Genomic DNA, 27,403 nt, shown 5'->3' with positions numbered 1-27,403 from the left:
TCTGGCCCTCAGGCAACATAGCCAAGTAGTATATGACCCTGGTGAAGGAAGATGCCCATATCTTGGGAGCAGGAAGAGAGAGGGAGAGGGAGAGGGAGAGGGAGAGGGAGAGGGAGAGGGAGAGGGAGAGAGAGAGAGAGAGAGAGAGAGAGAGAGAGAGAGAGAGAGAGAGAGACAGAGACAGAGACAGAGACAGAGACAGAGACAGAGAGACAGAGAGAGACAGACAGAGAGAGACAGACAGAGAGAGACAGACAGAGACAGAGACAGAGACCATAATCCCTTGGAGAGCTTGTCCCGAAATGACCTAAAATCTCCCACTATGCTCCACCTTTTAAAGATTGCACCAATCTGAGGACCCAAGCTGAGGACCAAGCAAACTTTTACACATGGGCCTCTGGGGGACATTTATGATTCAGACTACAGCAGAGAACTAGAGGAAGATGGGAGAGAAGTTTGACTGTAGTGTATTCACAACAATGCCTAAGAGGCACTGTAGGGAGGAACTGGCCCTATGGAGCTGTACCAAAGCAAGGGAGGAAATCAGATCTTTCAGCATCCACACCAACCAGTCATTGGATGTGTATTGAGTTAGTGGTGGGAACACAACTTTAAAGGATACATTTCATGTTGGCAGAGAGTGGAGGCTACACTTGTGACCTGTCAGTCGTTCTTATTTAACATGCTGATAGAATGGCTACTCCAGCCTCAAAATGTCTAAAGTGTGTATGTATGAGCTGGGGGTGGAGTGGGGAATGAATCTGCACAGTGCACCCATGTGTTTATTGCATGTAATGTCTAAGAATTGAATTATTGCTTCATAGATGAGAGGCATATTCATGTTCAGTAGATATCATTAAGCACCAGTCTAAAATGTTGGTACCTGCATATCACTTCAGTTTAGATTCTGATGTCCCAAATTGAGCTCTTACTTAAGAGATAAAGAAAACTTTATAGAAAAGGAACACTAGTGAGAATGTTTATATGTCAATTTATATATATGTAAGAATATGTATGTAAAGTATATGTTAAATAAAATCATATAACATGTACTTATGTTTATATAATTATATATAAATATATAATTGTATATAAATCATATATATATATAAATTTTCTGTATCCTGGAAAAAGGCAAAGTTGGCTATTTATTGTTCTCTAACTTACAGTTTTACTTCCTGAAAACACTGTTGGAGTTGTTCTGAGATTAGTTGTGGCATTAACAGATCCTAAAGATTCCCTGGTGCCAAAAAAGTAAAGGAAATGAGGCATTTGAATTGACTGTCACTTCAAAATTTTATTTTTCAGAGTGGCCAAGTCTATGAAGGTCCCTGTGTATGAGACCCCAGCCGGATGGAGATTCTTCTCAAATCTAATGGACTCTGGAAGGTGCTCTCTGTGTGGAGAGGAGAGTTTTGGCACTGGTAGGTTTTGTTGAATTCTTGGTATTACGAAAAGTGAGTGTAGTTATGTGAGTCTCTGGTCTGGAGATGCATGAACCTTCCGTGAATCCAGGGCTAGAGAAAGAGAAAATTAGAGGCAAATAAAACCTAGATAACCTCTGACACACTCATCTCTTTGGGCAATCTTTAATTTTTTTTTCTTTTTAAATTTATTTTTCTGTGATTGAAACTTTTTAGAAGTACATACACAGTGGTGGCTCATGCCCATAATCCTAGATACTCAAGAGGCTGGGATCTGAGGCTCACAGTTCAAAGCCCAGTCCAGGCAAGAAAGTGTCAGACTTTTATCTGTGGTTAGCCATCAAAATGCTGAAAGTGGAACTATGACTCAAGTGGTTGAACTTAAGCAAAAAAGCTGAGGGACAGCACTCAGGCCTAGAATTCAGGCCTAAGGATTGGCACAAAACCAAAACAAGCAACAGCAGCAAAACATACAGATAGACAGAATATATTGAATCCCCCTGCCTGTCAGCCAGTTTCAGCCTTCATTAACTCATGGTCAGTCTTTGTTGTTGTTATTTCTTCTTCTTCTTTTGTAGGACTACAGAATTACACTCAGGATGTCACATATGCTTGGTTACTGGATCACTGAGCACTGAGCACTTTTAAATTCTCTAGGCTGGTCTTAAACTGATAGCCTTCATACTGCAGCCTCTGAACTACTGGGATTAAAGACATGTGCCTGCTTTTAGTTTATTTTTTTATTTTTATTTTTTAGAAATCATAGTCAATCTCACTTTATTTCTATCTTCTTCTTCTAAGGGTACCCTCTATTCTGGTTGATACAAAGCATTCTCCTACAGCATATATTAGCCTTGAATATTTTAATGTGATTTCTATTTTTTAATTTTGTCTTTTCTTTTTTGGTACTGGGGATTGAACCCAGGATGATGTACTTGCTAAGCAAATACTTTGCCACTGAGCTACATTGTAGCCCTTAATGTGATTAGTTAAAGAGCAAGGCTCTTTAGAAAAAAATATAATCATGGTAACATCATATTTTAAATGTTAAAAATACATTTTTTTAGTACTTGAAGGATACCACTGCAATGTTTTCAGGCTAACAGCTTCCAAGAAGTCTGATATAATTTTTTTTAACATACATGAGTTGTACAATGGGATTTCATTGCAACATTTCCACCTATGCGTACAATGATGAGACATCTTTAATCTCAATCACTGTCCTTTATCCCACACCACTGTCTTAAAACAATTTTTAAAATTTTTATTGTTTTGGTTTCATTTATGCAAATAAACTACTCTGACTGTATCCATCTTCATGAAATCTCTTAGCTTTCTCTCTCTCTTCCATCTCCTTGGCACTCCAACCCCATTTCTGAGTCTGTTTTACTCTCCTTTCATTCATTTTTAAACATGTATATTAATTGTACCAATTAGAGATTTCACCAATAATTCTTACCTTCCTTCCTCTGTTTAAAGGATCTTTTCCCAAGCCCTGTCCTTTGGCTGCCTTCAATGTTTTCTTTTGGTTTATCAAATGTAACTTTTTTTTTTTTTTTTTTTTTTTTTGCCAGTCCTGGGCTTGAGCTCAGGGCCTGAGCGCTGTCCTTGGACTTTCTCAAGGCTAGAGCTCTACCACTTGAGCCTCAGCACCACTTCCGGTTTTTTTCTATGTATGTGATACCGAGGAATCGAACCCGGGTCTTCATGCATGCTAGGCAAGCACTTTAACCATCAAATGTAACATTTTTTATGTCATGCATGCATATGTGTATGGGGGTATTTTGTAAAGCTCTTCTGTGTGATTTAACTGCTTGTAGGGTAGCTTCCTCTTTTCCTGGTGCTCTCTCTTTGTATCCTGTCTCTTTGTGGAACAGCAGATTGTTACTTTTTGTCATCTTCAGATGTTGGACCTCTGAGGAGTTCAAGAAAACATTGTATACTTCCCTTTCTCATCTCTAGGATGGCAAGATTTTTCTCTTGCAGATTTCTCTATTCTAAACAGAGAACAGAAGTAGAATTGCAATGGTAATTCTTAACAATTTCCTTGTTCTCATTCTCTTCTTCCATCTACCCAAACTGTTTCCTACTAAGAACTAAAAGACCTTATAGTGTAATAGGCCAGCGTGTCCCTCAAAACTCTTCTACATTATTTTTATTTTTGTTTATTTAATTTGCCAGTTCCAGGGCTTGAATTCAGGGCCTGGGTACTGACTGTCCTTGAGCCACTTGGTGCTCAAGGCCTCACGGCTAGGACTCTACCACTTGAGCCATAGCACTACTTCCAGCTTTTTCTGAGTAGTTTATTCGAGGTAAGTGTCTCACAGACTTTCCTGCCTGGGCTGGATTTGAACCACAGTCCTCAGATCTCAGCCTCCCGAGTAGCTAGGATTACAGGCAGGAACCACTGGTGCCTGGCCAACTTTTTATTTTATGTTTTTGCACTGCTATGGATGGACCAGGACTTTCTACCTACTCAGCAAGTGCTCTACCTCATACCTTTGATCCCAATCTTTGATTCTCTTCTAATCTTCATTTATCCATTGTGTTATACTTCCTAGAGCATTGATCAACTTTGAGTTAAAAAATACATTTTTTTATGATTTAATGACTTGTTTTGTTTGTTTTTATGTGGTACTGAGGAATTGAAGCCAGGACCTCATGCATGCTAGGCAAGCACTCTATCATTAAGCCACAATACCAGTCCCCTAATTTTGAGTTTTAACATTGCTATTCCCTTTCTAATTTGATTAGCATTTGCATAGGAAACTATTACTAGGTTTTAAAATTAGCTTGCAACCCCCTTAGCTCATCTGTTACTAATTAGAGTTTTATTTTCTAAACGTCTATGTATTTTATAGTTTGTAACAGTGTGCAGTCATAATATATGGCTAGAAGATCAAATCTTTGATTATATTTCCGTATATATAGACAGTAGAAATGAGTATGAAATTAGACATAGAAAATATGTGGAATCTATGACTAAAATAAGTGTATTTTTCCACTATTGAATAGCTTTTATTTTATATGACCTTATTGTAACTTCTATCTCAAATAATAGTAATAACTGTGAATGTTCACATTTTAATGGAAATGAATATAGTATTTTACTATTTGTTTTTTAAAACTAGTGTAATATTATATTTATGTATATAATTTTTTCTATTCTTATTAAATTTGAGTCTTAGTAGAAATGACTTTAAGATTTACTAAACATCCTGTGGAATTTGGCAACATATTTTTCTCTTTAGTTATAGAACTATAGTTTAAATATTTTGAAATATGCTGATGTAACAAAAGAGGAATATGCTTCTTTTTGTTATGTAAGTGCAGTCATATATTTTTCTCTTTCCTTGTATACATTTAATGAAGTATTACTGATTTTCAGTGTTGGAACCATTCCAGGATTCCTAAGATTAAGTTCTATCTGGTTATACCAAAACTGATTGCAGTAAATCCATTTTAAATGACTTAGAATGATAACGTTAGGCCTTATTGAAGTTCATGAAGGGATTTCTTCCTGAGATACCAAAATCAATTACATTGACAGCATTAATGTGAGGAGCCTGGGAGCGATGGCATGCATCTTTGTTCCCTTGGACAGAAAGAGACCAGAGCAAGAGACTCAGCTCTCCTGAGTACTTTGACCTGAACTCAGGGTGTATTGAGGGCAACTCTGTGTGAAACAGCATGGAGGCAAGAGAGAGCTAGGCCCTGCAATAGAAGTGAATGAGCAGGTCATTTGATGTAAGCAGCCAGTTGTCCAGGTCTTCTTGAGTCATGGTTTTCCAACTGTGGATTGCCACTCATCTGAGAGATCAGACTGCACGCATGTAGTCATTCTCTTGGAAAAATGTATTTATTGTAAATCATGGTGAGAAAGTCTACAAAACATGCATCTATGGCAAGATGCACCAAATTGTTCCCATCAAAAACCACTTGGCCAGGTGCTGGTAACTCATGTCTGTAAGCCTAGCTAGTCAGGAGGCTAGTATCTGAGGATTATGATTTAAAGGCAGCCTGGACAAAAAAGATCCTGAGACTCTGATCTCTAGTTAACTGGAGATCCAGCTTTAAAAAAAAAACAAACCTGGAAATGGAGTTGTGGCTCAAGTGGTAGAGCACCAGATTTGAGTGAAAGAGCTAACGGACAATTAGTAAATAACCAGATGGTGAATATTTTAGGCTTGTTTAACCACAGGGTCACATGGAGTGTCTGTGAAAATGGGGTGTGTGAATATGATTGCAGGTTGCAGTTCATTAGATTCATGTGTAAAAATAGGATAATACAACCCATTGAAATTGTAAAAAGAAAAAAAAAGGAAGAAGGAAAAATGAGGTAAGAAAGAACAATAAAACTGGGTGCTAGTGGCTCATGCCTGTAATCCTAACTACACAGGAGGCTGAGCTCTGAGGATCGAGGTTCAAAGCCAGCCCAGGCACAAAAGACTATCTCCAACTAACCACCAGAAAAGCGGAAGTGGTGCCATGGCTTAAAATTGTAGACTGCTTGCCTTGAGCTGAAGATCACAGGGACAATGACGAGAGAGAGAGAGAGAGAGAGAGAGAGAGAGAGAGAGAGAGAGAGAGAGAGAGAGAGAGAGAGAGAGAGAGAGAGAGGATATGATCAAAATATGTTGTATGTGAAAGCCCTTTGTACAATTAGTATACCCCAATAACAATGTTTAAGAAATGATTCAGCACTACCACTGTAGAGCAAAAGCAGCCAGGGATAATATATAAACAATAGAGCCTGGCTTTGTTCCAAGAAAACATTCGTCACAGCACAGGCATGAGTCCAGATTGGGCCCAAGAGCTGCATTTGCTCCCTGCGATGGACAGAATGGGATGAAGAAGATCTCAAGAAAGCTGTGCTATCTGGGGAGGACAGCTTGCAGGCCCTTGTCAACAACTCTGTTTTCAGACAGATGCTCACTGCATGAAGGCTGGACTGTTGAGGATTTTTAAAAAGTTTTTCACATGTGTAGTTGCCTATCATTTTCCCGTCAAGGAGCACTAGAGATTTTTCAATGTAGGGGGCTTAAAAATTATTGCCTCCTCTGTCAACTGGCACGTTCGAATACCTTAAGCCCATTTTGATGGACGAATGCTCAGAACCCAGAGAATAGTTGAGGAGGTCTCCCAGGGAATCCTAGCCTGGAATAGGACTCCATGGGCAGTAAATCACAGTGCAACTGAAAGACAAGTCTACAATACAATGTGTGCTGCTTTCCATCTTGCTGGTCAGTCTTTCTGCCTTTCTCCATCTCAAGTTGTCCACAGTCAGTGACCAGGAGTCTGTAGGGATTGGCTCACTCACTCTCCAAGACAGAAATGGCTTCTTTCTATTCTCGTGCCTAATCATGCAGATGTTCTGAGCTGGCTGTCGGAATCTCAGAGAAACTTGTTGACAGTACAGATTTTTCTGTTCTAGGCATGGTAATACTAGCTACTTAGGAGGCAGAAATCATGAGATTGGGGTTTTAGGCCAGCCCAGGCATAAAAAAAGAGTTCATGAGACTTCGTCTTAACTCAATGGCTGGTACAGTGGACACACCTCTTATCCCCAGCCACACAGGGAAACATAATAGGAGAACTGTAGCTCAGGCTTCTTAGGGAAGAAAGTAAAACTCTGTTCAAAAATAACCAGTGTAAAAAGGGGCTGGAGTGGTGGCTCAAATAGTAAAATTTTTACCTAGCAAGCATGAGGCCCTGTGTTCAGTCTCTAGTACCACAACATAAAAGTAAATACGTATTTTCTGTCCCGATTCAGTTTTGAGTCTCTGCATGGAGCCTAAGTGTCTGTATTTTAAATGTGCTGCCTCCACGGATTCTGATGTGCAGCCAGGAGCACAAAACACCATTGCTCAAGTGAATACCATTAATTTGGCTTTTCATCAGGATTGGTAGCAAGTGTGTGTCTGATGTACCCCATCTGGTTTTCCCCAGGCAGTGCAAAGGCACAGGAATATTGGGGGTGGGGTAGGGGAGTCAGTGATAATCCGCATCAAGGCCCATGCCAGCCAGTCACAAACCAGCTAGCTAGCCTCTCTGACAGTTCTGTAAAAGTCAGCTGGTCATAGGAGCTGTCTACCTTGAGGATGCATGTTCCCCCCCAAGTCAAATGAACCAGTTACAGCAGAAGAAATGGAGAGATAGATCCTAGCTCTGTGACTAGTGAGAAAATTCTAGAATGCACGCACATTTCTCCAATGGGGCTTTTTCTAGTATCCTTGGGGGCATGGTATTGTGTACTAACTAGGAATGCCGACAGTAGTGCCAAGAAAGTTGGGAAATGTGGCCCTGCCTCGGGCTCAAGAATGTCAAGATGTTACCCAGGGCAAAGTCCAGAACAGCCAAGTCATACCCTGTGTGGAAACTTTCCCTGCTGACGTCTTGAGCTTCGAGAATCTACCAAGATAATCGGTTGCTGGTAGCATCTACATTCTGGAATCTTGTATTCATTTCTCTGTCAGGGAATTAAGATCATTTAAACAGGCAAAGCACCTTTTGTGCTAGGAGCTATTCGTAGGAGGGTCCTTGGAAAAGAGCTTCATAGGGAGACAGGGGAGTGTTTTGTAAATGCTCAAGACTTAAAGAGAAGACTGTTTATCCAAATGGCATGCTGACTTCTTGAGAGTTTTCATTTTAAAGGAATCTTGGCTGGCTCCAATACACAAAAGATCTACTAAAATAGTGAATACGAAGATTCAAACCAAAACACAATCTTTGATTTCCTTTTGCATCCCTGACATTGGTTTTCTAGACATCATGCTCAGAGCTAGTCTTCTATACAGATAACATGGAAGAATCAGCCTTTTTATGAATGCTAGCAAGAGCGCCAAGCTTGACTACCAGCTTTATTACATATTGCATTTATGTATTTTCTAAGCTAATATCAACATCCTTATAATTATGTCAAATAAACACTGTTAATTATTTCCAAGGAAGTATTCTATGTTGAGTCTTCCACAATAAATAGCTTTCACGTCCAAATGACCATTTAGTATGTGCCAGGGCATGCTCAAGCCTTATATACACCCAAGTCTTTCTGAAAACTCTGAATTACACCCAGTTCTCAGCACATCTATTAGTAATGGTCATACCTACTTTTCCCACTGTGAAATCTTGAGTACAGTCCGGTGGCTGTTTTTACATCTTGTTTTTTGTTGTTGTTGTTGTTGTTTGGTTGGTTGGTTTTAGCACAAGACCGGAGTATATATGTTCCATGTTATAGGAAGTCTTGAGTTCTTTGCATGTTTTTAGTTGTGTTGGATTCCTTTGCTTGTGCAGGTATTGTAAATGCCCTGAGGACAGGGGCCATGTCAACCTTGTTCAGATCTATTCATCTGACATATAGTAGGCTCTGAAGGAAGGATGATGATATGGATAACAGGATGGAAAGATAGGAAGGAAAGAAGGAAGGAAGGAACGAAGGAAGGGAGTGAGGAAGAAATGAGAAAAGAGAGTAGGGGAGGAGAGGGAAAGGAGAGGAGAGAAACAATCATTTCCATTTTTGTGTTTTTCTCTTGCATATGTATGTATGTATGTATGTATTTATTTATTTATTTATTTGCCAGTCCTGGCTTCAGCTCAGGGCCTGAGCACTGTCCTTGGACTTTCTCAAGGCTAGAGCTCTACCACTTGAGCCACAGCACCACTTCCAGCTTTTTTTCTATGTATGTGGTACCGAGGAATTGAACCTGGGTCTTTGTGCATCCAAGGCAAGCACTCTACCACTAGGCCAAACTCCTGGCGCCTCTCTTGCATTTTTTTTTTTTTTTGCCAGTCCTGGGCTTGGACTCAGGGCCTGAGCACTGTCCCTGGATTTTCTCAAGGCTAGGGCTCTACCACTTGAGCCACAGTACCACTTCTGGCTTTTTGCTATGTATGTGGTACCGAGGAATCGAACCCGAGTCTTTGTGCATGCTAGGCAAGCACTCTACCACTAGGCCAAACTCCCGGCCCCTCTCTTGCATTTTTATAAGTTAAATTTCCTTTGGTGGAATTGTTTCTGAAGATCTACCTGGTTGTTGAAGAACCTTAAGGGAAGATAACTTACACAAATGTTGTTCTTGCAAGAGGGAATGACGGGCCTTTATGAACAATGATAAAATCCAAAGAATAAAAACTTTAAAACAAAGTTGTATTTTCAATCATCTCATAATTATCAGCCCAGTTTAACAGCTAATGAAGTATTTCTAGGAAGCTTTCTCCTCCTGAATCCAGTGTTATGAAGGGATTTTTAAAGCATTTATAATATGTGACATTAACTTGGTCATCTCCCATGTCTAGAGTTGTTGACATTAACTTGGAAATAGGTAGGTCTGGCAGTGGCTAGAGTCCACCTTTATTGATTTTTCTTTTTCTTTTTTGGTATGAACTAAATTCTTATGTCTTTAGCATGGTCATTCTGGGCTCTGTTGTCATATGGTTGATGATGTTGACTTCTCCAGTTACTTTGAAAGGGAATCTTTTATTTCCCTAAGGAGAAATATTTCTTCTTTTATAGTTTACATGTGAGCTGCATACATTTTAACTCAAGACGGGGTTCCTAGCTGTGATATGGTACAAATATTGAATTATCTTTGTTTTTTTCTGACAATTTTTATTAGCATATGTTGATTTTACAGAGTTTAGATACAGATGCTATGTTTCTCAAAGCCAAATAAAAGAAGAATTGAGTCTATTACCTGCCTAGCTGGTCATTAACTTGCTACTTGGGTGCTTTCACTTCTGCCCAGGCTGCAGGTAGGAGCTAGAGCCTGACATACCTGTCTGTTTCTGAGGACAATGGCCTTCGACCATTTCTTCTTTGTGGACTTTGCATGTGAATCTGGCTGGGTTGCAGAAGTGGGGTGAGGCACCTGTGGTGACAGCTCTCTCTGTGGGGTTGTTGGAAACAGGCTGTGTGCATGTGTGCAATTCAATCGAGGCTGGGAAAAACACAGAGGTTCTATAATTGACACTCCCAAGAGCCTGTTGGTAATGTTAGAAAGCTGAAACTCTCTTCTGGAGCTTCTGCAAACCATCCCCTGAACCCCATGCTGAGAAGCAGAGCTCCAACTTGGACTAGCAAAGAGCATCTCCACCTTTCCTTGGGGTTTTCATGGCCTTGGTTCCATTGGCCTTTTTGTTCAACCTCCAAGTCCATCAAAATTGGTGAGAAGGCAGGATGCTGGTGGCTCAGGCCTGTAATCTTAGCTACTCAGGAGGCTGAAATCTGAGGATCACAGTTCAAAGCCGGAAAACTGGAAATGGAGCTGTGGCTTAAAGTGGTACTGGCCTTGATCAAAAATGCTCAGGGACAGAATCCAGACCCTGAGTTTGAGTCCCAGGACCAACAAAGAAAAAGTGGCAAAAGGCAGAGTTTGGCAGAGTTGTATGAGCAAAACAAAGGAATGGGGCTTCTGACATGGAGTCCACAATGATCCAGTGTTTTCTGTAATCCCTAGAGATTTGTGGCCACAGATTGAAGACTACCAAACAGGCAAAGTACATTCTTCTAAGGAACTTGGAAAAGGCTCATCTTTGGGGATTTAGATCCCCATAAAGTTATCCTTCAAAGATAACAAGTCTTGTTGAGGACAAGGTGTAATAGCCCAAAACCCACTGAAGAGATTTCGGTTTGGCATATATATGATGGAGCATACTTCTTAGTGAATTCTGGCACTCCTTTCTGATGAGAAACACCACACACACATACACACACACACATACATACACACACACACACACACACACACACACACACACACACCCATTAGTGATAAAGGAATGGGTGGGTGGGATGCCTGAGCTCTGAGATCTGGCTTCCTATGCAGTTGCGGACCTGCAGGGAAGTGCTCTGCTGGCTGGCCATGAACTTGCTCAAGTGCTGCCTCCTCGTCCATGGATGATTGACTCCTGAGAGTGTGTGTTCATAAAATAACACTCTTTTGGAAAAATAAATCCCTCTCAGATGAAACGTGAACAGGGAGAATTTCACTGTAGTTCAATGAAAATCATTTATAAAGCTAACATGAGAGGAAAAATAAAGGGGACTTTTGCAGCTCCCCAGCAATCTCAAGAGTGAAAAGGAAGAAATGTAAATTCACCCCTCCCTCATAACCTTCCCCCCCCCCCATCTTCAGAAGGACAGTCCCAGTTCTCTAAGTGAGACACTGAGATCTCTGCCATTTCTGGGCTACTTCAGGAGCAGTAAAGACCACAGGGCTTTGGAGCCAGTCTGCCCAGCTTCAAATCCTCTTTTTATTATTCAGCCACCATGTGACTTCAAACAAATGGCTAACTTTCCTCTCTTGTCTGTTAAAAGGGACTTTTGGATTGTGGACATTGGATAGCAGGTGTCTGGAGTAACTGAGCCCCTGTGCCAGGAGTTTCGCTGCTGATCTTCTTAGAAGGAGCTTAGCTTGCCTGGAATTCCTCTCTAGGAATAAGCATATAGATGCCTATACCACCTGTCGTTTCTGGATCCAAGAAGTGCATGTGCTAAGGCAGGTGCCAAATGTGCATGCCTCTTAAAACCTAGCAGGAAACTGGTTGAGCAGGTGGCCTTTCTGTTGGATGGTGAATGTTCTTCTTTGTCTGGAAAGCCCAAGTCTAATGAGGATGAGTTGTTCACTACAAAAGGACAGGGTGGGGGGAGGAGAAGAAGAGGGGAAAAGAGGGAGGGAGGGAAGAGAGAGAGAGAGAGAGAGAGAGAGAGAGAGAGAGAGAGAGAGAGAGAGAGAGAGAGAGAGAGAGAGAGAGAGAGAGCATGACACTGAAGTGGAGTGTAAGAGGATTAGCCATAGGAGAAAAGCCAGTAGCATATATTTAACTGGAGACTAGGGGCCACTATCTAAGCATCAAATTAGAGGAAAATAAGGAAGAAAGTTAATTCATTCCCCATAACAGGAGACTATATGAAGTACTTTCTCCTCAAGCAGCAGCCCTCAGCTCTGACAGGTCCCTGAAAACTCACCCAAGATGCTTTTGGGAAGAGTGCCCAATTCTTCATTTAATTGACCAGGGTGCTGGTATGTGTGGGGTGAGGGAGGGGAATTAACATTCTCTGGGCCATCTTATGGTGCCAGGGTTTGGGGATTGCTAACCATGTTACAGCTCAGAGCCACCAACAGGCGCAAGATGACTTAGGTTCTCCTAATTGGCACATTGCGAGGTCCCTGGCCCAAGTTTCAGCTGCTATGATTTGATTGGGCAGCAGCCTATGTGATGCCTGACTGGCTTATCCTCACTGGGATTTGTATTTGAACAACCAAATTCCTTTGAGATGATTGGGTATTCTGTTTCTCTCTCTTTTTTTTTTAATTGCCTTTTATTGCCCTCTTCGGTGGGGCAATATACATCTTGGTATTGTGCCTACCTCGAAGATCATGGATTTCAAGCTTGAGAAAACTCCAATTTAATTGGCGTAGACAGGGAACTTTTTGATATTTTTGATAGAAAAAAGTAGACAACCCCCACTTTCTGTACCATTTCTTATTGGCACGATGGCAGGGATAGCTGAGCTTCTTCCTCTGGTGTCCAGGTGAAGATGGCTGTTTCTCACCACCACTCCGTAAGGTAGGCTTTGGGCTGTGATGGCCTGGCTGTTGAAAGGTGTGTGGTACTTCTAGGTCATGGTCTGAATGAGTAGTCCGAGGAAGCAAGCTTCCAAGCACATGGCGGTGTTAATTCAGTTTATATCCATGCTACTAAATCTGACAAGGCCGGACGCTGCTGAGGTCCAATTTCACAACACATAGAAAGGCAGCTTTTAAAATGTGAATTGTAATGCATACCACTGGTAAATTTAAAAACAACCTTTTTTTCCCCTACATGGACATAATAACATGTTCATTGTAGAAATGCTGAAAAGGAAACAGAAGAAAAACACTTGCAATTCTATCACTTCTGAGCTGACTACCGATTGCTGATGGTTTGCTAGATGCCTTTCTGTTTTTATCTCTCCACCTGTATATATGTGTACACTTCCTACAAAAACACACCAGACATTCTTTTTTGCATTTATCTCTTTGTAATTTTTTGTTGTTACTATAGGATGATGTACAGTTATCTAAGTCAGGTGGCAGGTACATTTCTTTGTGGACTATGTCACCTCTTGATATTATCTTTTAATATACTAAAAACCAACTGTTAAAATGGGATGAGCATATCATTTATTGCTAAAGAGTCTTCATTCAATACAATCAATACTTTATCTGTCCAAGAACTGATATTTTTCTTTTTTTTGCTCCATACTGTGGTTTTGCCTTTATTTGTCTTTTTGTTTTTTATCAAAACATTTTATTTATTTTTTTGTAATTAATAGAAGGGTTACATTATATTTGCCAATCAGAAGGTGCATTACTTCACAAACATTGATACCCTTTGTCTTGTTTCTCTCCCCCTACCCCTACCCCTCATCTTGTTTCCCCCCTTCCTATCCTATTTCAAATACCCAAATAAACATATATACAATATAAAGAACTGATATTTTTCATCAGTGTCTCCTTCTTATGTACATCTATGATTGTTATTATGAGTACAGATTAAGAAATAGAATTGCTGGCTCCAAAGATGAGCATTTTGTTTGTTTGTTTGCCAGTCCTGGGGCTTGTACTCAGGGCCTGGGCACTGTCCTTGGACATTTTTTGCTCAAGGCTAGTGCTCTGCCACTTGGGCCACAGCACTACTTCTGGCTTTTTCTGTGTATGTGGTACCCAGGAATTGAACCCAGGGCTTCATGTATGCTAGACAAGCAGTCTACCAGTAGGCCACACTCCCAGCCCTCAAAGATGAGCAGTTTTTTAAAGGCTATTGGTCATTATTGTCAAATTACACTAGCCAAATATACTCTTTTACAGTGGTAGTTTATCAATCCTAGATAGTTTCCTTTCTCCAAACCAATCTTTGCTCATTTGACTGTCCCTAAATGATACCCCACTCTATGAACTTTTCTTTGATCACAGTGAGTCTAAATGTTCATTCAAATGTTTTCTGACCATGGTAATTTCTTCTGAGAAGCACTTTCTTGGGATGGAGGGATAATTCAGGGGTAGAGCACTTCCTAACATGCATAAGATACTGGGTTTGTTACCTAACAAAAGAATGAGCAAGGGGGTGGGGGAAAGAGAGGGAGGGAGAGAGGGATAGACAGATACAGACAGACAGATAGAGACAGAGAGACAGAGAGAAACAGGAGAGAGAGAGAGAGAGAGAGAGAGAGAGAGAGAGAGAGAGAGAGAGAGAGAGAGAGAGAGAGAGACACACTTTGTGCCCAGTTGTCTCTTGAAGGCTCCTCTTTTTTCTTATTGACTTATAAAACATTTTTAACAGCCTATTGGTTTTACATATATATGACAGATACATACATACATATGTATGTATATATATTATATTTGTATAATATAAACAGTCCCCACCTATTTTGACTCTGTTCATAAAGGACATCATTTAGTATCTTTGTGTTTTCTTCATTCTTTATTTAACTTATCTGACATGGATACATTGTTTATATCACTTAAAGATATTAAAAGGACCTCCCAAGACCCCTCCAGCCCACACTGTGGTCTTTGCATGGAAACATCTGTGTAATTGTAGCCTCATTGATTAATGTCTAGAACTCTGCCTCCAACAATTATAAAAAACACAGTTAATTTTTTTCTGATCATAGGCCCTTTATAAATCTTGGCAAATGTGTAGCTTGCAGGCAAAGATATCCAGGCCAGCTCATAAGTTACTAGGCAGTTGGCTACAATTGATTGAAGTGTTTTATTTTCTTTTAATCCACCTAAAAGAACTCTTGTGTCTCTCTACCAGTAAATTATGACATCTTATCTTACAAACTTAATAGCATCTAATGGTTCTCCCTCCAGGTAATGTGATCCAGCTGGAGATGTTTTCGAACAAAAGGGTATTTTTCTCTAGCCAGTAAGTACAAGTGTTTTTTTTTCCTTAGCTATAAAAGGACAAAAGGTTTTGCAATGATCACACTGGGCAGAGTTTCCTAGACTTGTTGTTTTGGCAGTTGGCCATATTTCTGAGACTGAGTCTTCCAAATTTCTTCCTTTTTTGTATCAGTGTGAAGAATTCACTGGCTGAGGCCAGCATCACTTCGGGGTGTGATGATTAGTGGCTAGTGTCTTCTTAACCTAGACCTAAGCATAGTGTGACATCCAGCAATGCCTTCAGCAGATCATGAGTCAGTGTGTTAAGAACTAACAATATGATTCTTTATCTTTCTGTCGTAAGTAACTTCACTGCTCTCCCAGGATTATATATTTTTCCTTTTCAGAACAAAAAAACATGTAGGCATTTAAAACTGTAAATATACGAACAGTACATGGGCTGTTAAACATCAGTGATGTTTAACTTTGCTAACGACCTGTTTCATCCCATTTTCAAGGGTTTAGCAGTTCTGTGACATGGGTTTTCTTTGCTGATTTTCTATAGATGTGTCACAGCCCTGGAAGCCAAGAATACTGTTATCTGTGTTCCCTGCTCTTGTCCCAGTCCTATATCTTAAGACATTACTGTTGCTACAGTCATACCGTGTGTGTGTGTGTGTGTGTGTGTGTGTGTGTGTGTGTGTGTCTGTGTAACAGAACACTTTATTTCCAAGTATATATTAGGGATCAACATGAGAAGTGACTCAAGAGCCTGACTACAGGTGCACATCGCCAGGCCCCAGAGCCTGCTCTTTTAAAGGCCATAATATTGAGGATGGTGTTACCATTTTACGAAGAAGCAGAGGCACAGAAAGGTTAAGAACACTGGAGTAGCAGAGGGTGATTGAAATCCTGATGCTGAAGCTTTTCTCATGTAACAAATAATCCTTTGAATTCAAGGCTTTATCCATTTCACAGGAAGCGTGCAATTGGCCACAAAAGAGACACTTACATGGTCCTGCATCATGTTTCTAGATTCACTTCTTACTGGAAGCTTCTTGCTTAGACTTTTCTCTTGTGGTGTGTATAGGACACAATGAGACCTACCTCTTTCATATGTGTCTCTGTGTGTATGTGTGTATCTTTTGCTTGTTTTTCTCTGCTTATGTTCAGATCTTTGAATAAAGAGCATCTTACTCCTGTATCCCTAGAACATACAGCGATCCTCAGAACATTGTTGACATCACCAAGTATGTACTAAAGGGTTGAGTTAATGATGCTGTTGTGTTTAACACAATAATGTTAACTCTGTTCTTCAATTCCTTCAACAGTCTCTAGGATTTTACTGTATTTTGTTACCTTTTTGTGTGATTTGGATTTCACTTGCTACTATTTGGAAAAAATGTATCATGAGGCATGTATTTCACACAGCTACAGAGGTATCTAATCATTTATATGTAACCTTCTGTTTGTTATTAACTGATCTTACTTAGGCTTTTGCTTTATCCTCCCAATATCCCCACCTCCTTCCTCTTGTATGTCCCTTCTGTGTACTTCCCAGAAAAGAATCTATAACCGAATCTTTCTTTTTCCCCTCAGGCTCTGATCACCTCCGAGAGAAGGATGGCCTCTGGGCTGTTTTGATCTGGCTGTCCATTATTGCTGCCCGGAAGCAGGGTGTGGAAGAAATTGTCCGGGATCACTGGGCCAAATATGGCCGCCACTATTACTGCAGGTGAGAAAGAGAAGGGCCTCTGTATGGACCCTTGGCCAGCAGCTATGTTCTTTATCACTGATGTTTTCTGTAATTGTTTGGCTACAACTTCAAGAAACAGGCATCTTTCAGAAACATCTGAGGGACCCAAAGAGACTGGCACTGACTCCAGTCTCTATAGGTGGATCAATGGCTATCAAACCAAAAGACACATCTGTCTGGCCCCTCCCTGTAATCTTTTCCATGGTGGTGAAGAGGTGGGCGGCCCTAGCAGGAGAGTATCTGAACCACAGAACTTTGAGAATCCTTTGGTAGCCATCTTGGCTCCAAGTCAAAGTAGACACATTTCTCCTTCAAGGAAAGGGACCTGGCACAGAAGCCCCAGCAGGTTGGGGTCCTCTTTGTAATGCACTCCTTACGCTTGCCTTCCCTTCACAAGGATGGTCAGAACCACATCCATCTGAAGATGCCCAAGTTGGCATCGCTGGGAGGAACCACATCTCAAGAGTCCCAGACTTTTTTTTTTAAATGAAAACAGAAATAGGAAAGGGAAATAGTAGCTAGGAAGGAGGCAGATGAAAAGACAGTGGATTGGGGCCTTAAGAGAGATAAGGTGGTCTCTGTGTCTACCCTGTTGTTAAAGAAAGAGGACATAAAACTCTTCTAGAGGCATGGTTGCTTGCTAGGTTTGGGATCCTACATTTAACAGGTATGTGTATCTACTGTTAAGCCTTAGTTTAGGAAAGGACATGAACTATGGGGGACAGGATTTGAGGGTAGTCTCAGAAACTATATATATATATATATATATATATTCATATTCAAAACAAGGAGATTGCTTTGCCTACGATTTGTTAAATGCTTTGGGTGTTCATTTGTGTTTCTGGAGCTTGAGGGATAGAAAGAGAACATTAGATTTTTCCCTTATAAGGTGATTGGTTCTTCTCTTAGGAAGCAGTTTACTTAGATAAATATCAGAGAATAAGGAAGACTGTGATAGTGCTTATTAAACTCAGAGATTGTGATGTTCTGGGAAAAGACAACAACATAATATTCTTGGTTCTTGATAAGTGAGAAGGCTGGGATTGTGGCTTTCAAACAAGCCCACATTATTCATTGCATCATGAAATAGGGATTCTCAGAGTAGGTATAAACTTGTTTTACTTATCAGTACTTCCACAAAGAGCCTTCACCCCCTAATTCTTGAGGAATTTTATTTATTTTGCATACCAAGGGTTAACCAGTACATGGAATTCTTCTATTGAGCTGTTCCAAAATAATTCAACCTGATAAAACATATTGTGATTGCCAACCTCTGGCTTAATGTGATGGCTTTGAGTCAGAGATGCCTTCCTCATAATTTGTGGAATAATTATCTAGATTCCTGCCAGTGTTTTGAAGAAATGGTGTTATGAGAGGTGTGTTTATAATATAGTTTATTTTTGTGGCCAAGAGCTTACAATGTTAATCACCTTTTTCATAACAAATACCATATTAGAGAATAGTATGCAGAGCAGATTTAATTTCTTGTAGGACATTAAATTATGTCCAAAAAGATCCTTGAGATAAAGAAAAAGGGAGGAAGGAAAAGGTAGAATGAAAGATAAACTTTTCCCTCAACCCCAGCAGATGGCAAGTGGGAGGTGTTTTTGAAATAAATGATGACCAGCCTGACAAAGTTATTTGCAGGGAGGAAATCATAAAACATTTTCAATTTTAATGAATACAGTCCCTAAATTGTATCTGAGGAAAATCTCCCAGATAGTTTTCCTTGTCTGAAGAAGCCCCAGAAGAAATTGTATTGCTGCTGTAGCAGCAATTGCTGCTGGTGGTTGGAGGAGGAATGTTTAGGTAATGAGAAAGGTGGCTCCAGGACTTGCTTGTATATGAATATGAGCATTGAAACAGCTGGTCTGAGCATGATCTCAGCCATAAACTAAATGTGATCTATTATCCATTAGAGGATTTTTCTCAATTTTGCATTTCTTTCAATGCCTTGCTATCTCCTGATTATCTTATCCCCTGCCCCTTAAGTCTTTTTTTTTTGCATTGTTTTGAGGTAGGGTCTTGCTATATAGCCCAGGCTGGATTTGAATTCATGATTCTCCTGTCCCAGCCTCCCAAGAGCCAGCATTATAAGTGTATATCACTGGGCCTACCTCTTGAATGGGTTTTAACTTCCTCAAATGATGGTCTTTAAGGAGAATCTAGTGTCAGAGCACGTGCACTGACAGTGTTCGAAGGTATTCCCTGTTGTATTATTTCGGGAGCTGGGGAAGAAACACTTTACATAGAAGGAAGAGAATAAAAAGAATCCTATAGTAAAAACTATTGCTCTGCTCTGAGAAGTTATGTCTTTTCTCTGTGCTGTAGGAAGCCCACCTGCGAGATTCCTCCATAGCCCCAGACCACAGCTGCCCCAGCTTGAGCTTCTTTTGTAGATCGGACCTCCCTCCCACATGTCAACAGGTCTCAGTCAAGACGATCTGATGTTAGGAGAGATTGTACAGTTTCCAGAATAGAACCAATATTAAGATAGAATCAATTTTAAGCTGTAATGCCTTGCCCTGAGCCAACTTCTTGGTCTGCAATGTCAAATTTTAAATCCCACAACAACAAATAAGGAAGAAATGATATTTATTCTTCCCCTCCCTTCTAATCATTGCCCAGCCTCATTGTTTGGTTTGATGCCAATGATCTCTCTTGCAACTTTTCAAGAGAATTTGATAGTATACTCAGTCCATTTTCTCCCTCTCTCTGTGCCTCCCTATCTCCTTGCTCTCATCCATCCTCTATTCCAGTCTACCAACCTAGACAACCCTTACCATGTTCCAGAAGTAGCAAGAATGAGAGCTGAGATCTGTATCCTCCTGACTCACATTCCAACAGTAGTAGAAATAGATAATAAGTAAAAAAAATATAAAAGCAAGCTAAATATTAGCTGGGGTAAATATTAACTGGGAGATATATATGGGCGTGAGCAATGGATAGAAATGGGTATGAAATGATGGGTGCTCAGGAAATTACTTTCTAGAAGTGATGCAGGTTTGAAGATTGGAAGAAGATGAACCAGCGCTGGGAGTGTTACAGATATAGAGGAGTAGAGGGAGAACGGAGGTAAAGGGAACAAAGTGCAAGGACAAAAGCTAAGGACAGGAAAGGATGACATGTCACTAAGGATTGACAAGGAGGCATGGTGGCTAAATTGAGTGAATAGGGATGAGAAAGAAAACAATGCTAGGTCAAGTGAGGGTGGAGTGCAGTTGGTATTTTCAATGCTTTTATTTTATTATTATTATTTTTTGGCCAATCCTGGGCCTTGAGCTCAGGACCTGAGCACTGTCCTTGGGCTTTCTCAAGGCTAGAGCTCTACCTCATGAGCCACAGCACCGCTTCCAGCTTTTCTTTTTTTCCCTATGCATATGGTACCAAGGAATTGAACCCGGGTCTTCGTGCATGCTGGACAAGCACTCTACCACTAGGCCAAACTCCTGGTCCCTACTTTGGATATTTTAAGAAAAAAGAGTGCAAGATTTGGTTTTTCAAGATCAACTAAGGACTGGATTGCAAGGGCATTTTGGAAGAGAGGAAACCAGCTAGGGCCCCATTTTTGTGCTTTTTTTCTGCCATCAGAACCAATGTCTAGATGACCTCCAGAAGCCAATTTAGTTGCTGGTTCTCTGACTGGGTTTTTGTTCTTCGTCTGTCCTGCTTTCCTTTACCTAGGTTTGACTATGAGGGGCTGGAGCCCAAGACGACATATTACATTATGAGGGACTTGGAGGCTCTGGTCACAGACAAGTCCTTTGTTGGCCAGCAGTTTGCTGTGGGGAGCCACATTTACAGTGTGGCGAAGACAGACAGCTTTGAATATGTGGACCCTGTGGATGGCACCGTGACCAAGAAACAGGTACTTGCTTAAGGAATTACTCCAACAGGTTATCAGAAAGTGCTGGTAGAAAAAAATATTACCCCCCCCCCGAAAAAAAAGAAACTGGAGATGTCCTTCAGGGATGATCTGTTGAGAGCCCTTCATTTCACAAAGGAGAATTTTGTAGACAAGAAAAAGGAAATCCTTGATGACATCATCTCCATAGTTAGTGCCAGGCTAGATTAGAACCTAGGACTCTTTGTCCAATATTTTTCCACTGAGTACTTGACTGACTGATACTTCAACATTTCCTTCCCAAATATTTGCAGTCTACAAGTACAAATGTAGTGGACATATAGGGTAATAGATTCAGAGAGATTTTTCAAGAGCTAAAGATTCCTTTCCTTGGGAATCTCTGGTATAAGCGATGTGTCACTGTTGCTGTAGTTCTCAGGAACTTGGACAGGTGACTGCTACTGGAGAGAAGAAATGGTTGGGTAATTTGTCCCAAAATCCCAAAAGGAAGATTTATGATTGAAAAAAATTTTCATTGGGTTAAGAAACAAAATATCCATGATTTTTATTATATTCTCAGAAAAATTAATAGTTTTTCAGCTTTATTTATTATTGATTCTGGAAATACTGGAGCAACCCAGGTATACAGTGTAGATGTTAATTATTTACAGGCTAAACCATGCAGTCAGAGTAATTTTTGGTGAAGTTCAATCCCTAAATTCTTATGTTTTTATACATTCTCTAGAAAACAATAGAATAGTTTAGGAGCTTAGATCTTGGAAGTAGAAGTCATTTATTTTGTTGTTGCCTTAGGATTCAAGAGACATGAAATATGTACTTTCTAAAGAATCCTTAGGAGAGTTTTGTTCACAGAAGTTGGAAAGGATCTTTGAAGAGATTGGTCTAGTCAGGGCTGAGTTCTGGACTTTATCTAGTTATCAGAAGCTTGTCTGTTGAGCTAATGTGCTTTGCCGTTTAAGGCAGTATTTCTCCACCTTATTTCTTTCTCAGTGCACTCAGTATCTAGATACATTCATTTTTCCTTGGATGTCCTCCAGCTATTCATATCTGCCTAATTCCTCAGCTGAATCTGAACTTATGACATCAGTTTATTCCATTTCCCTCCCCTCTCTACAATTATAGATATTGGTTTCCATTTTAACTCCAGAATTGATTGATTTGCCACTCCCCATCTTTATAATGTTCCATTTGATCCCAAATGTGGTTATAAATGGCTAAGTATTCCCAAGATCTGCTCTTGGGAAATTTTCTAGGAAAGAAGCAGAGAAGATTATTGTTCATTTTCCCAGATTGTAGGACTCTGATGACATCTCTGTTGGCTGATAGCCTTGACTCAGACTGGAACATCTCTTCTAGGCTGGATTTGGGCTAGTGAGGGTGATAGGGAATAGTCAACACTATAGCACCTCCATTGTTAGCCAAACACAGGGAATTCTTTTGCTGCCATTGGTCCTTTGGCCCCTATGTAGGGGGAGGGGATGACTGCATAACTACGCTGTGAAACACTCATGGCATGTCAGTACATGAGAGCATTTGATCCTCAGAGCAGCTGAGTTCAGGGCATAAACTGGGCAATATTGTGCTAAAGAAGCAAACTTTTCTGACAATAGACTCTGAAAAGACATGCTTGGATTTCAGTCAACTAGTGTTATTTCCGAAGTGATCATAAAATACCTGGGTGCAGGCAGGCATCAATAACTTATGCCTATAATCCTATCTACTCAAAAGGCTGAGATGTAGGCATAGCAGGAAAGTCTGTGAGATACTTGTCTCTAGTTAAGCAGCAAAGAAAGCTAGACATCGAACTGTGACTCCAGTGGTAGAGTACTAGCCTTGAGTTTAAAAACTAAAAGGGATTGAGTGAGACAAGTCAAGACCAAAGGAACAAAAGGCACATGGTATCCTTAATATATGGCTATTAGATCTAAATAGTGCAAGAGTTGAGGACTCAATATTTGCATACCCAATGATATGGACATAGTACAGGAAATATAAATGCAACTACACAGACATAAAAACTTATGACTCTATAGACATAATGTTTTGTGACATTGATTAATACATATCTATGACATACAAACCCTTAGCCTAATTTTGATTATGTTCTAAAAATTAAGAGCCTGTGATTGTATATAGAGAATTCCTTCTTGAATACTTGTTTGTTAAACACATCATTTGAAATATGATGTAAAATCAATGTTAATAAATTCTTTAATAAAAAATGAAAAAAAAGCTAAAAGGGATACTGCGCAGGTCTTGAATTCAAGCCCCACTACTGGCACACACACCAAAAAAAATTTGGTGCACTTACTGGATTCTCATTGAGAGCCTACCAAATGTGTAATTCTGTTTTTTCCATCATGTAGATTTTCTGTATAAACAAACAACTTTATGAGTTCGGATGTACACATTGTACAGCTCATCCATTTGATTTCTGTGTTTACAAAGTAGTATCATCAGAATGACTAAAAGGGTGACTGCTCATCATGCATTGAACTTATCAATTGACATGTTCAATGAAACTCCCTTGTATAACTATTTGGAGGTAATTTTTTTGGCAGTCCTGGAGTTTGAACTCAGGGCCTGGGCACTGAGTTTTTGTACTCAAGGTTACTGCTCTACCACTTTGAGCCACAGTTTCCCGTCTGTTTTTTGGGTGGTTAGTTGGAAATGAGACTCTCACAGACTTTCCTGCTCAGGTTAGCTTTGAACCCCAATTCTCATAATCCTGAAATTCCTGAGTAGCTAGGATAACAGACTCATGCCACCAGAAGCTGGTCAAAGGTAATTAAAAAGCAAAACAAAAAAAACCCACCAAAGTAGTGGATAAACAAATGCAGCAGAGATACTCACTAGACACTATGTTGAAAATGATCTGTACAACTTGGTGTGTGTAGGGTGTTGAACTGGGAGAAAATGTGAAAAGAGTGGACACTGCTCAAAAAGAACTGTACTCCTTTTCTGACTTATAAAACTGTAACCCTGCTGTATATCACTTTTACAATAACAACATTTTTTTTCTTTTTTTTTTTTTATTGGTCAGTCCTTGGGCTTGGACTCAGGACCTGAACACTGTCCTTGGGCCTTCCTCAAGGCTAACGCTCTACCACTTAAGCCACAGCACCACTTCCGGCTTTCTCTGTGTATGTGGTACCAAGAAATCAAACCCAGGGATTCATGGCAAGCACTCTACCACTAGGCCACACTCTCAACCCTACAGTAACAGTTTTTAGAAAGACCAAAACAATCAAAATAAAAGTAGTGCAATTGTTCACAACCAATGCTTGTGCATATTTGTCACCTCCAAATAGGGTCTTGTATCCCCCCTCCCACCCACCATTCTACTTAGTCCCTAGCAACCACTGAAGCAGTTTTCTTTGCTTTCTCTGAGGATTTGCCTATTCTGGACATTTTACACAAATGGATACCATGTATGGCCATTGGTGTCTGCTTTCTCTTGGAGTAATGCTTGTGAGATGTCCACGTTGTACTAAATGTCAGCAATGTATTCCTTTTATTGCTGAGTAGCAGTCCATGTATGTACAGACTCTAGCTTGTTTATCCTTTGATCTGTTGATGGACATTTTCATTACTCCCACTTTTAACTATGGTGACCAGTGCTACTGTGGAATCTGTGACATAGGTTTTCAGTTCTCTTGGGAGTGAAATTTTTCAGCTGAAACGAGCTACATATTTAAACTGTAGAGTCACTGCCATGCAGCTTTTAAAAGCAGTTGTATTACTCTACATTTCTGATTTCTTTAAATCTTTACTAATGCTTGATAGTCAATCTTTTAATTTAGAGTACTATTAATTTAAACTTCCTTGCTGGCTGCTGGTGATCACGCCTATAATCCCAGCTGCGTGGGAGGCTGAGATCTGAAGATTGTGATTTGAAGCCAGCTGGGGAAGGAAAGTCTGTGAGATTCTCTAATTAATCACTCAAAAGCCAGAAGTGAAGCTGTGGTTCAAAGTAGTAGAGCACCAGCCTTGAGCACAAAAGCTTTTTACTTTCTTTTATTTTTGATGAGACTTGATCTCCATAGGGAAAAATAAAAGTATGCATCTTTGCTAGCAAAACCCAAAGAAAGCAAAATACAAAGTCTGCGTTCGCTGTAGGATATGAATGATCCTCCCCACTATTCTATTGCCATAGAATAAGTTGAGTGGCAGGCTGCTTGCCAAGCAGTTTGCCAGGATAGCTTTGCCACTGTCTGGATTTGTGACTTTGTACATGTCATTTAATGTCTCAGAGCCTCAACTTGAGGGTTGGTAGTAATTACCATGTGAGGTAATGGAGAAGCTTTGAGGAGAAAGATCCATACTCTATCTTCATCCTTGATCAATTAGAACAAGAGAAAGACAAGTCTCTCTTCTCCTCTCTTCTCCTCTCCTCTCCTCACCTCCCCTTTCCTCCCTTCCCATCCCTTTCTTTTCCTTTCCCTTCCTCTCTTCTCCTCTCTCTCTTTTCTTCTCCCCTCTTCCCTGTTTCCTCTGCTCTTTCTCCTCTCTCCTTTATTATCTCTCTTCTATCTTGTCCAGTGGTAAATGTTCATGAAAATAATCTTTGGTATGTCCTGGTATTAAAAATATTCCCCCAAATCTTCTGCTTATTCCATTCTTAAAATATTTTGTAATGACATTTGAGCTTCTCATGGATGATCCTAAGGTTGTGTGAGATGCTGAATTATCTCGTTTGGTTTAAACTTACTGAGGGAAGAAGTAAATAACAGGACTGATTTTCAAATGTTTGTAAAAAAATTGTTTGCTATTCCTATTTTATATGGAAATTATCTCTAAGCATAGTGTTCTATTCCAGAACACTTTGTGCCTCATGCTACAGCTGGAAAGCACATGAGAGTCTCTGAGTACAGTTTTGAAGTCACAAGTCTTGGATGTGTCCCAGGTGTCAGTTATTCCTGCCTATAACCCTAGTGACTCAGGAGGCTGAGACCTAGGGGATGAGGACTCCAAGCTAAAAAGCCCGAAGGACTTGTATCCCCAAAATAACCAGCAAAAAAATAGGTCTTGAAGCATGGCTTAAGTGGCAGAACACCAGCATAGTAAGTATTAAGTCCTTTAGTTCAAATCCTAGCCCTGCTTTTCCTCCTTCCTTCTGATCTGACTTAACTTAAGACAAGTTATTTTATCTTCTTGGAATTCACTTATTTGAGATAATAAACATAATAAATTGCTACCTCAGCCAGGCACGGGGGGCTCACACCTATAATTCTAGCTAGTCAGGAGGCTGAGAACGTCATCCTTAGCAGGAAAGTCTATGAGACTCATCTCCAATTAATCCTCAGAAAACTGGAAGTGGTTGCTAGCCTTGAAGAAAAAGAGTCCCGGGATAGTGGCCAGACCCTGAGTTCAAGTTCCACAATGGACCAAAAAAAAAAGGTTACCTTATATAGCCATTTGGGGGAATTAAATAATTATACATATAAATTCATGGCATGTAACAAATACTAATAAACAGTTCACTTGAAACATGTTGAAAGAACATCCTTGGAATGGCTGGGAATAAAGTTGACTGGCAGACCACTTGCCTAGCAATTTGCCAGGCTTTGCGTTTGTTCCTCAGATCTACAAGCTAAGCAAACAACCCCAAAAAAGGAGCATCTTTGGGAAAGAAAGAGTTTTGCATTTTGATGAGCCATATAGGATAAGAAAAACAAGGGGGAAGACATTCATACAGCTTCGCAGAGTGTCTTGCAAAGACAAAGAAAAGCCTCTGGCTTCTGATGGATCTGTAGCACAAGTCAAACTCCTGTTTCTCCATCTTCACCAAATCCCCACACACTGACACATACCTTCTGTTGCAGGAGAAAAGTCTTTTAAGGCAGTGTAACCTCCTTTTTGTCCTTCATTTGAGGTCACAGTGGGGAAACAGATTATGAAAACCAAGCCATTTCTTCATGCATCTCTGGAGATAAAGTAGAAATGTTTCTCCAATGGAAAGGAAATGAAAATCTTGTTCTATGGTGACCCCTATGCAGTCCCACAGTTGTGGACAGGGCCAGTGAGGTCTATCCTGCATGACAGATCCTGCGAGGGTCACTCAAGGTACAAGAAGGAAATCTTAGTGGACCCCCATCCTAGACACAAATTTCCAGGGACTTCTGCCATTTGGTGGCTGGTCAGGATTTAGTATGGCCCTCTCCAAATGTCTGGCACTTTTGTAATCATAAGTGTTCATAGAAGCACTGAGATGTGCTTCTGTTAAACAGGGTCCAGAGAGACTGTTAGCTTTAGAAATAGCACTTTAATCATGTTTGGTCCCACAGCAGGTTCTTCTGTGTCCCTTTGAGGATTTAGTACTGTGACTCTTGGGAGATCTAGCCACATGGTTGATGGATGCTGGTTTCCTTAGAGATGAAGGAGAAAAGTAAATCAATGGCTAATTAAAAGTAAGGGAACAGGGCTGGGAATGTGGCCTAGTGGTAGAGCACTTGCCTAGCATGCATAAAGCCCTGGGTTTGAT

The 27,403-nt window shown here is 40.3% G+C and overlaps 1 protein-coding gene across 2 annotated transcripts in view; it reads left to right on the top strand.

The window, feature by feature from the left end:
- Positions 1-27,403, top strand: part of Pgm5 (phosphoglucomutase 5) — a 127,586-nt gene that overhangs the window by 81,628 nt on the left and 18,555 nt on the right. For both annotated transcript variants that reach the window (XM_090329686.1, XM_090329685.1), the window contains 3 exons: positions 1,309-1,424; positions 16,898-17,033; positions 20,739-20,922. In XM_090329686.1, coding sequence (XP_090185812.1) covers positions 1,309-1,424; positions 16,898-17,033; positions 20,739-20,922 — 436 coding nt within the window. The remainder of the gene's footprint in view (positions 1-1,308; positions 1,425-16,897; positions 17,034-20,738; positions 20,923-27,403) is intronic.

This window comes from Megascapheus bottae, chromosome 3, assembly GCF_031878675.1.
Source record: "Megascapheus bottae isolate mThoBot1 chromosome 3, mThoBot2.hap1, whole genome shotgun sequence".
Lineage (NCBI taxonomy): Eukaryota > Metazoa > Chordata > Mammalia > Rodentia > Geomyidae > Megascapheus > Megascapheus bottae.
This window is presented reverse-complemented; position numbering and strand designations above follow the sequence as displayed.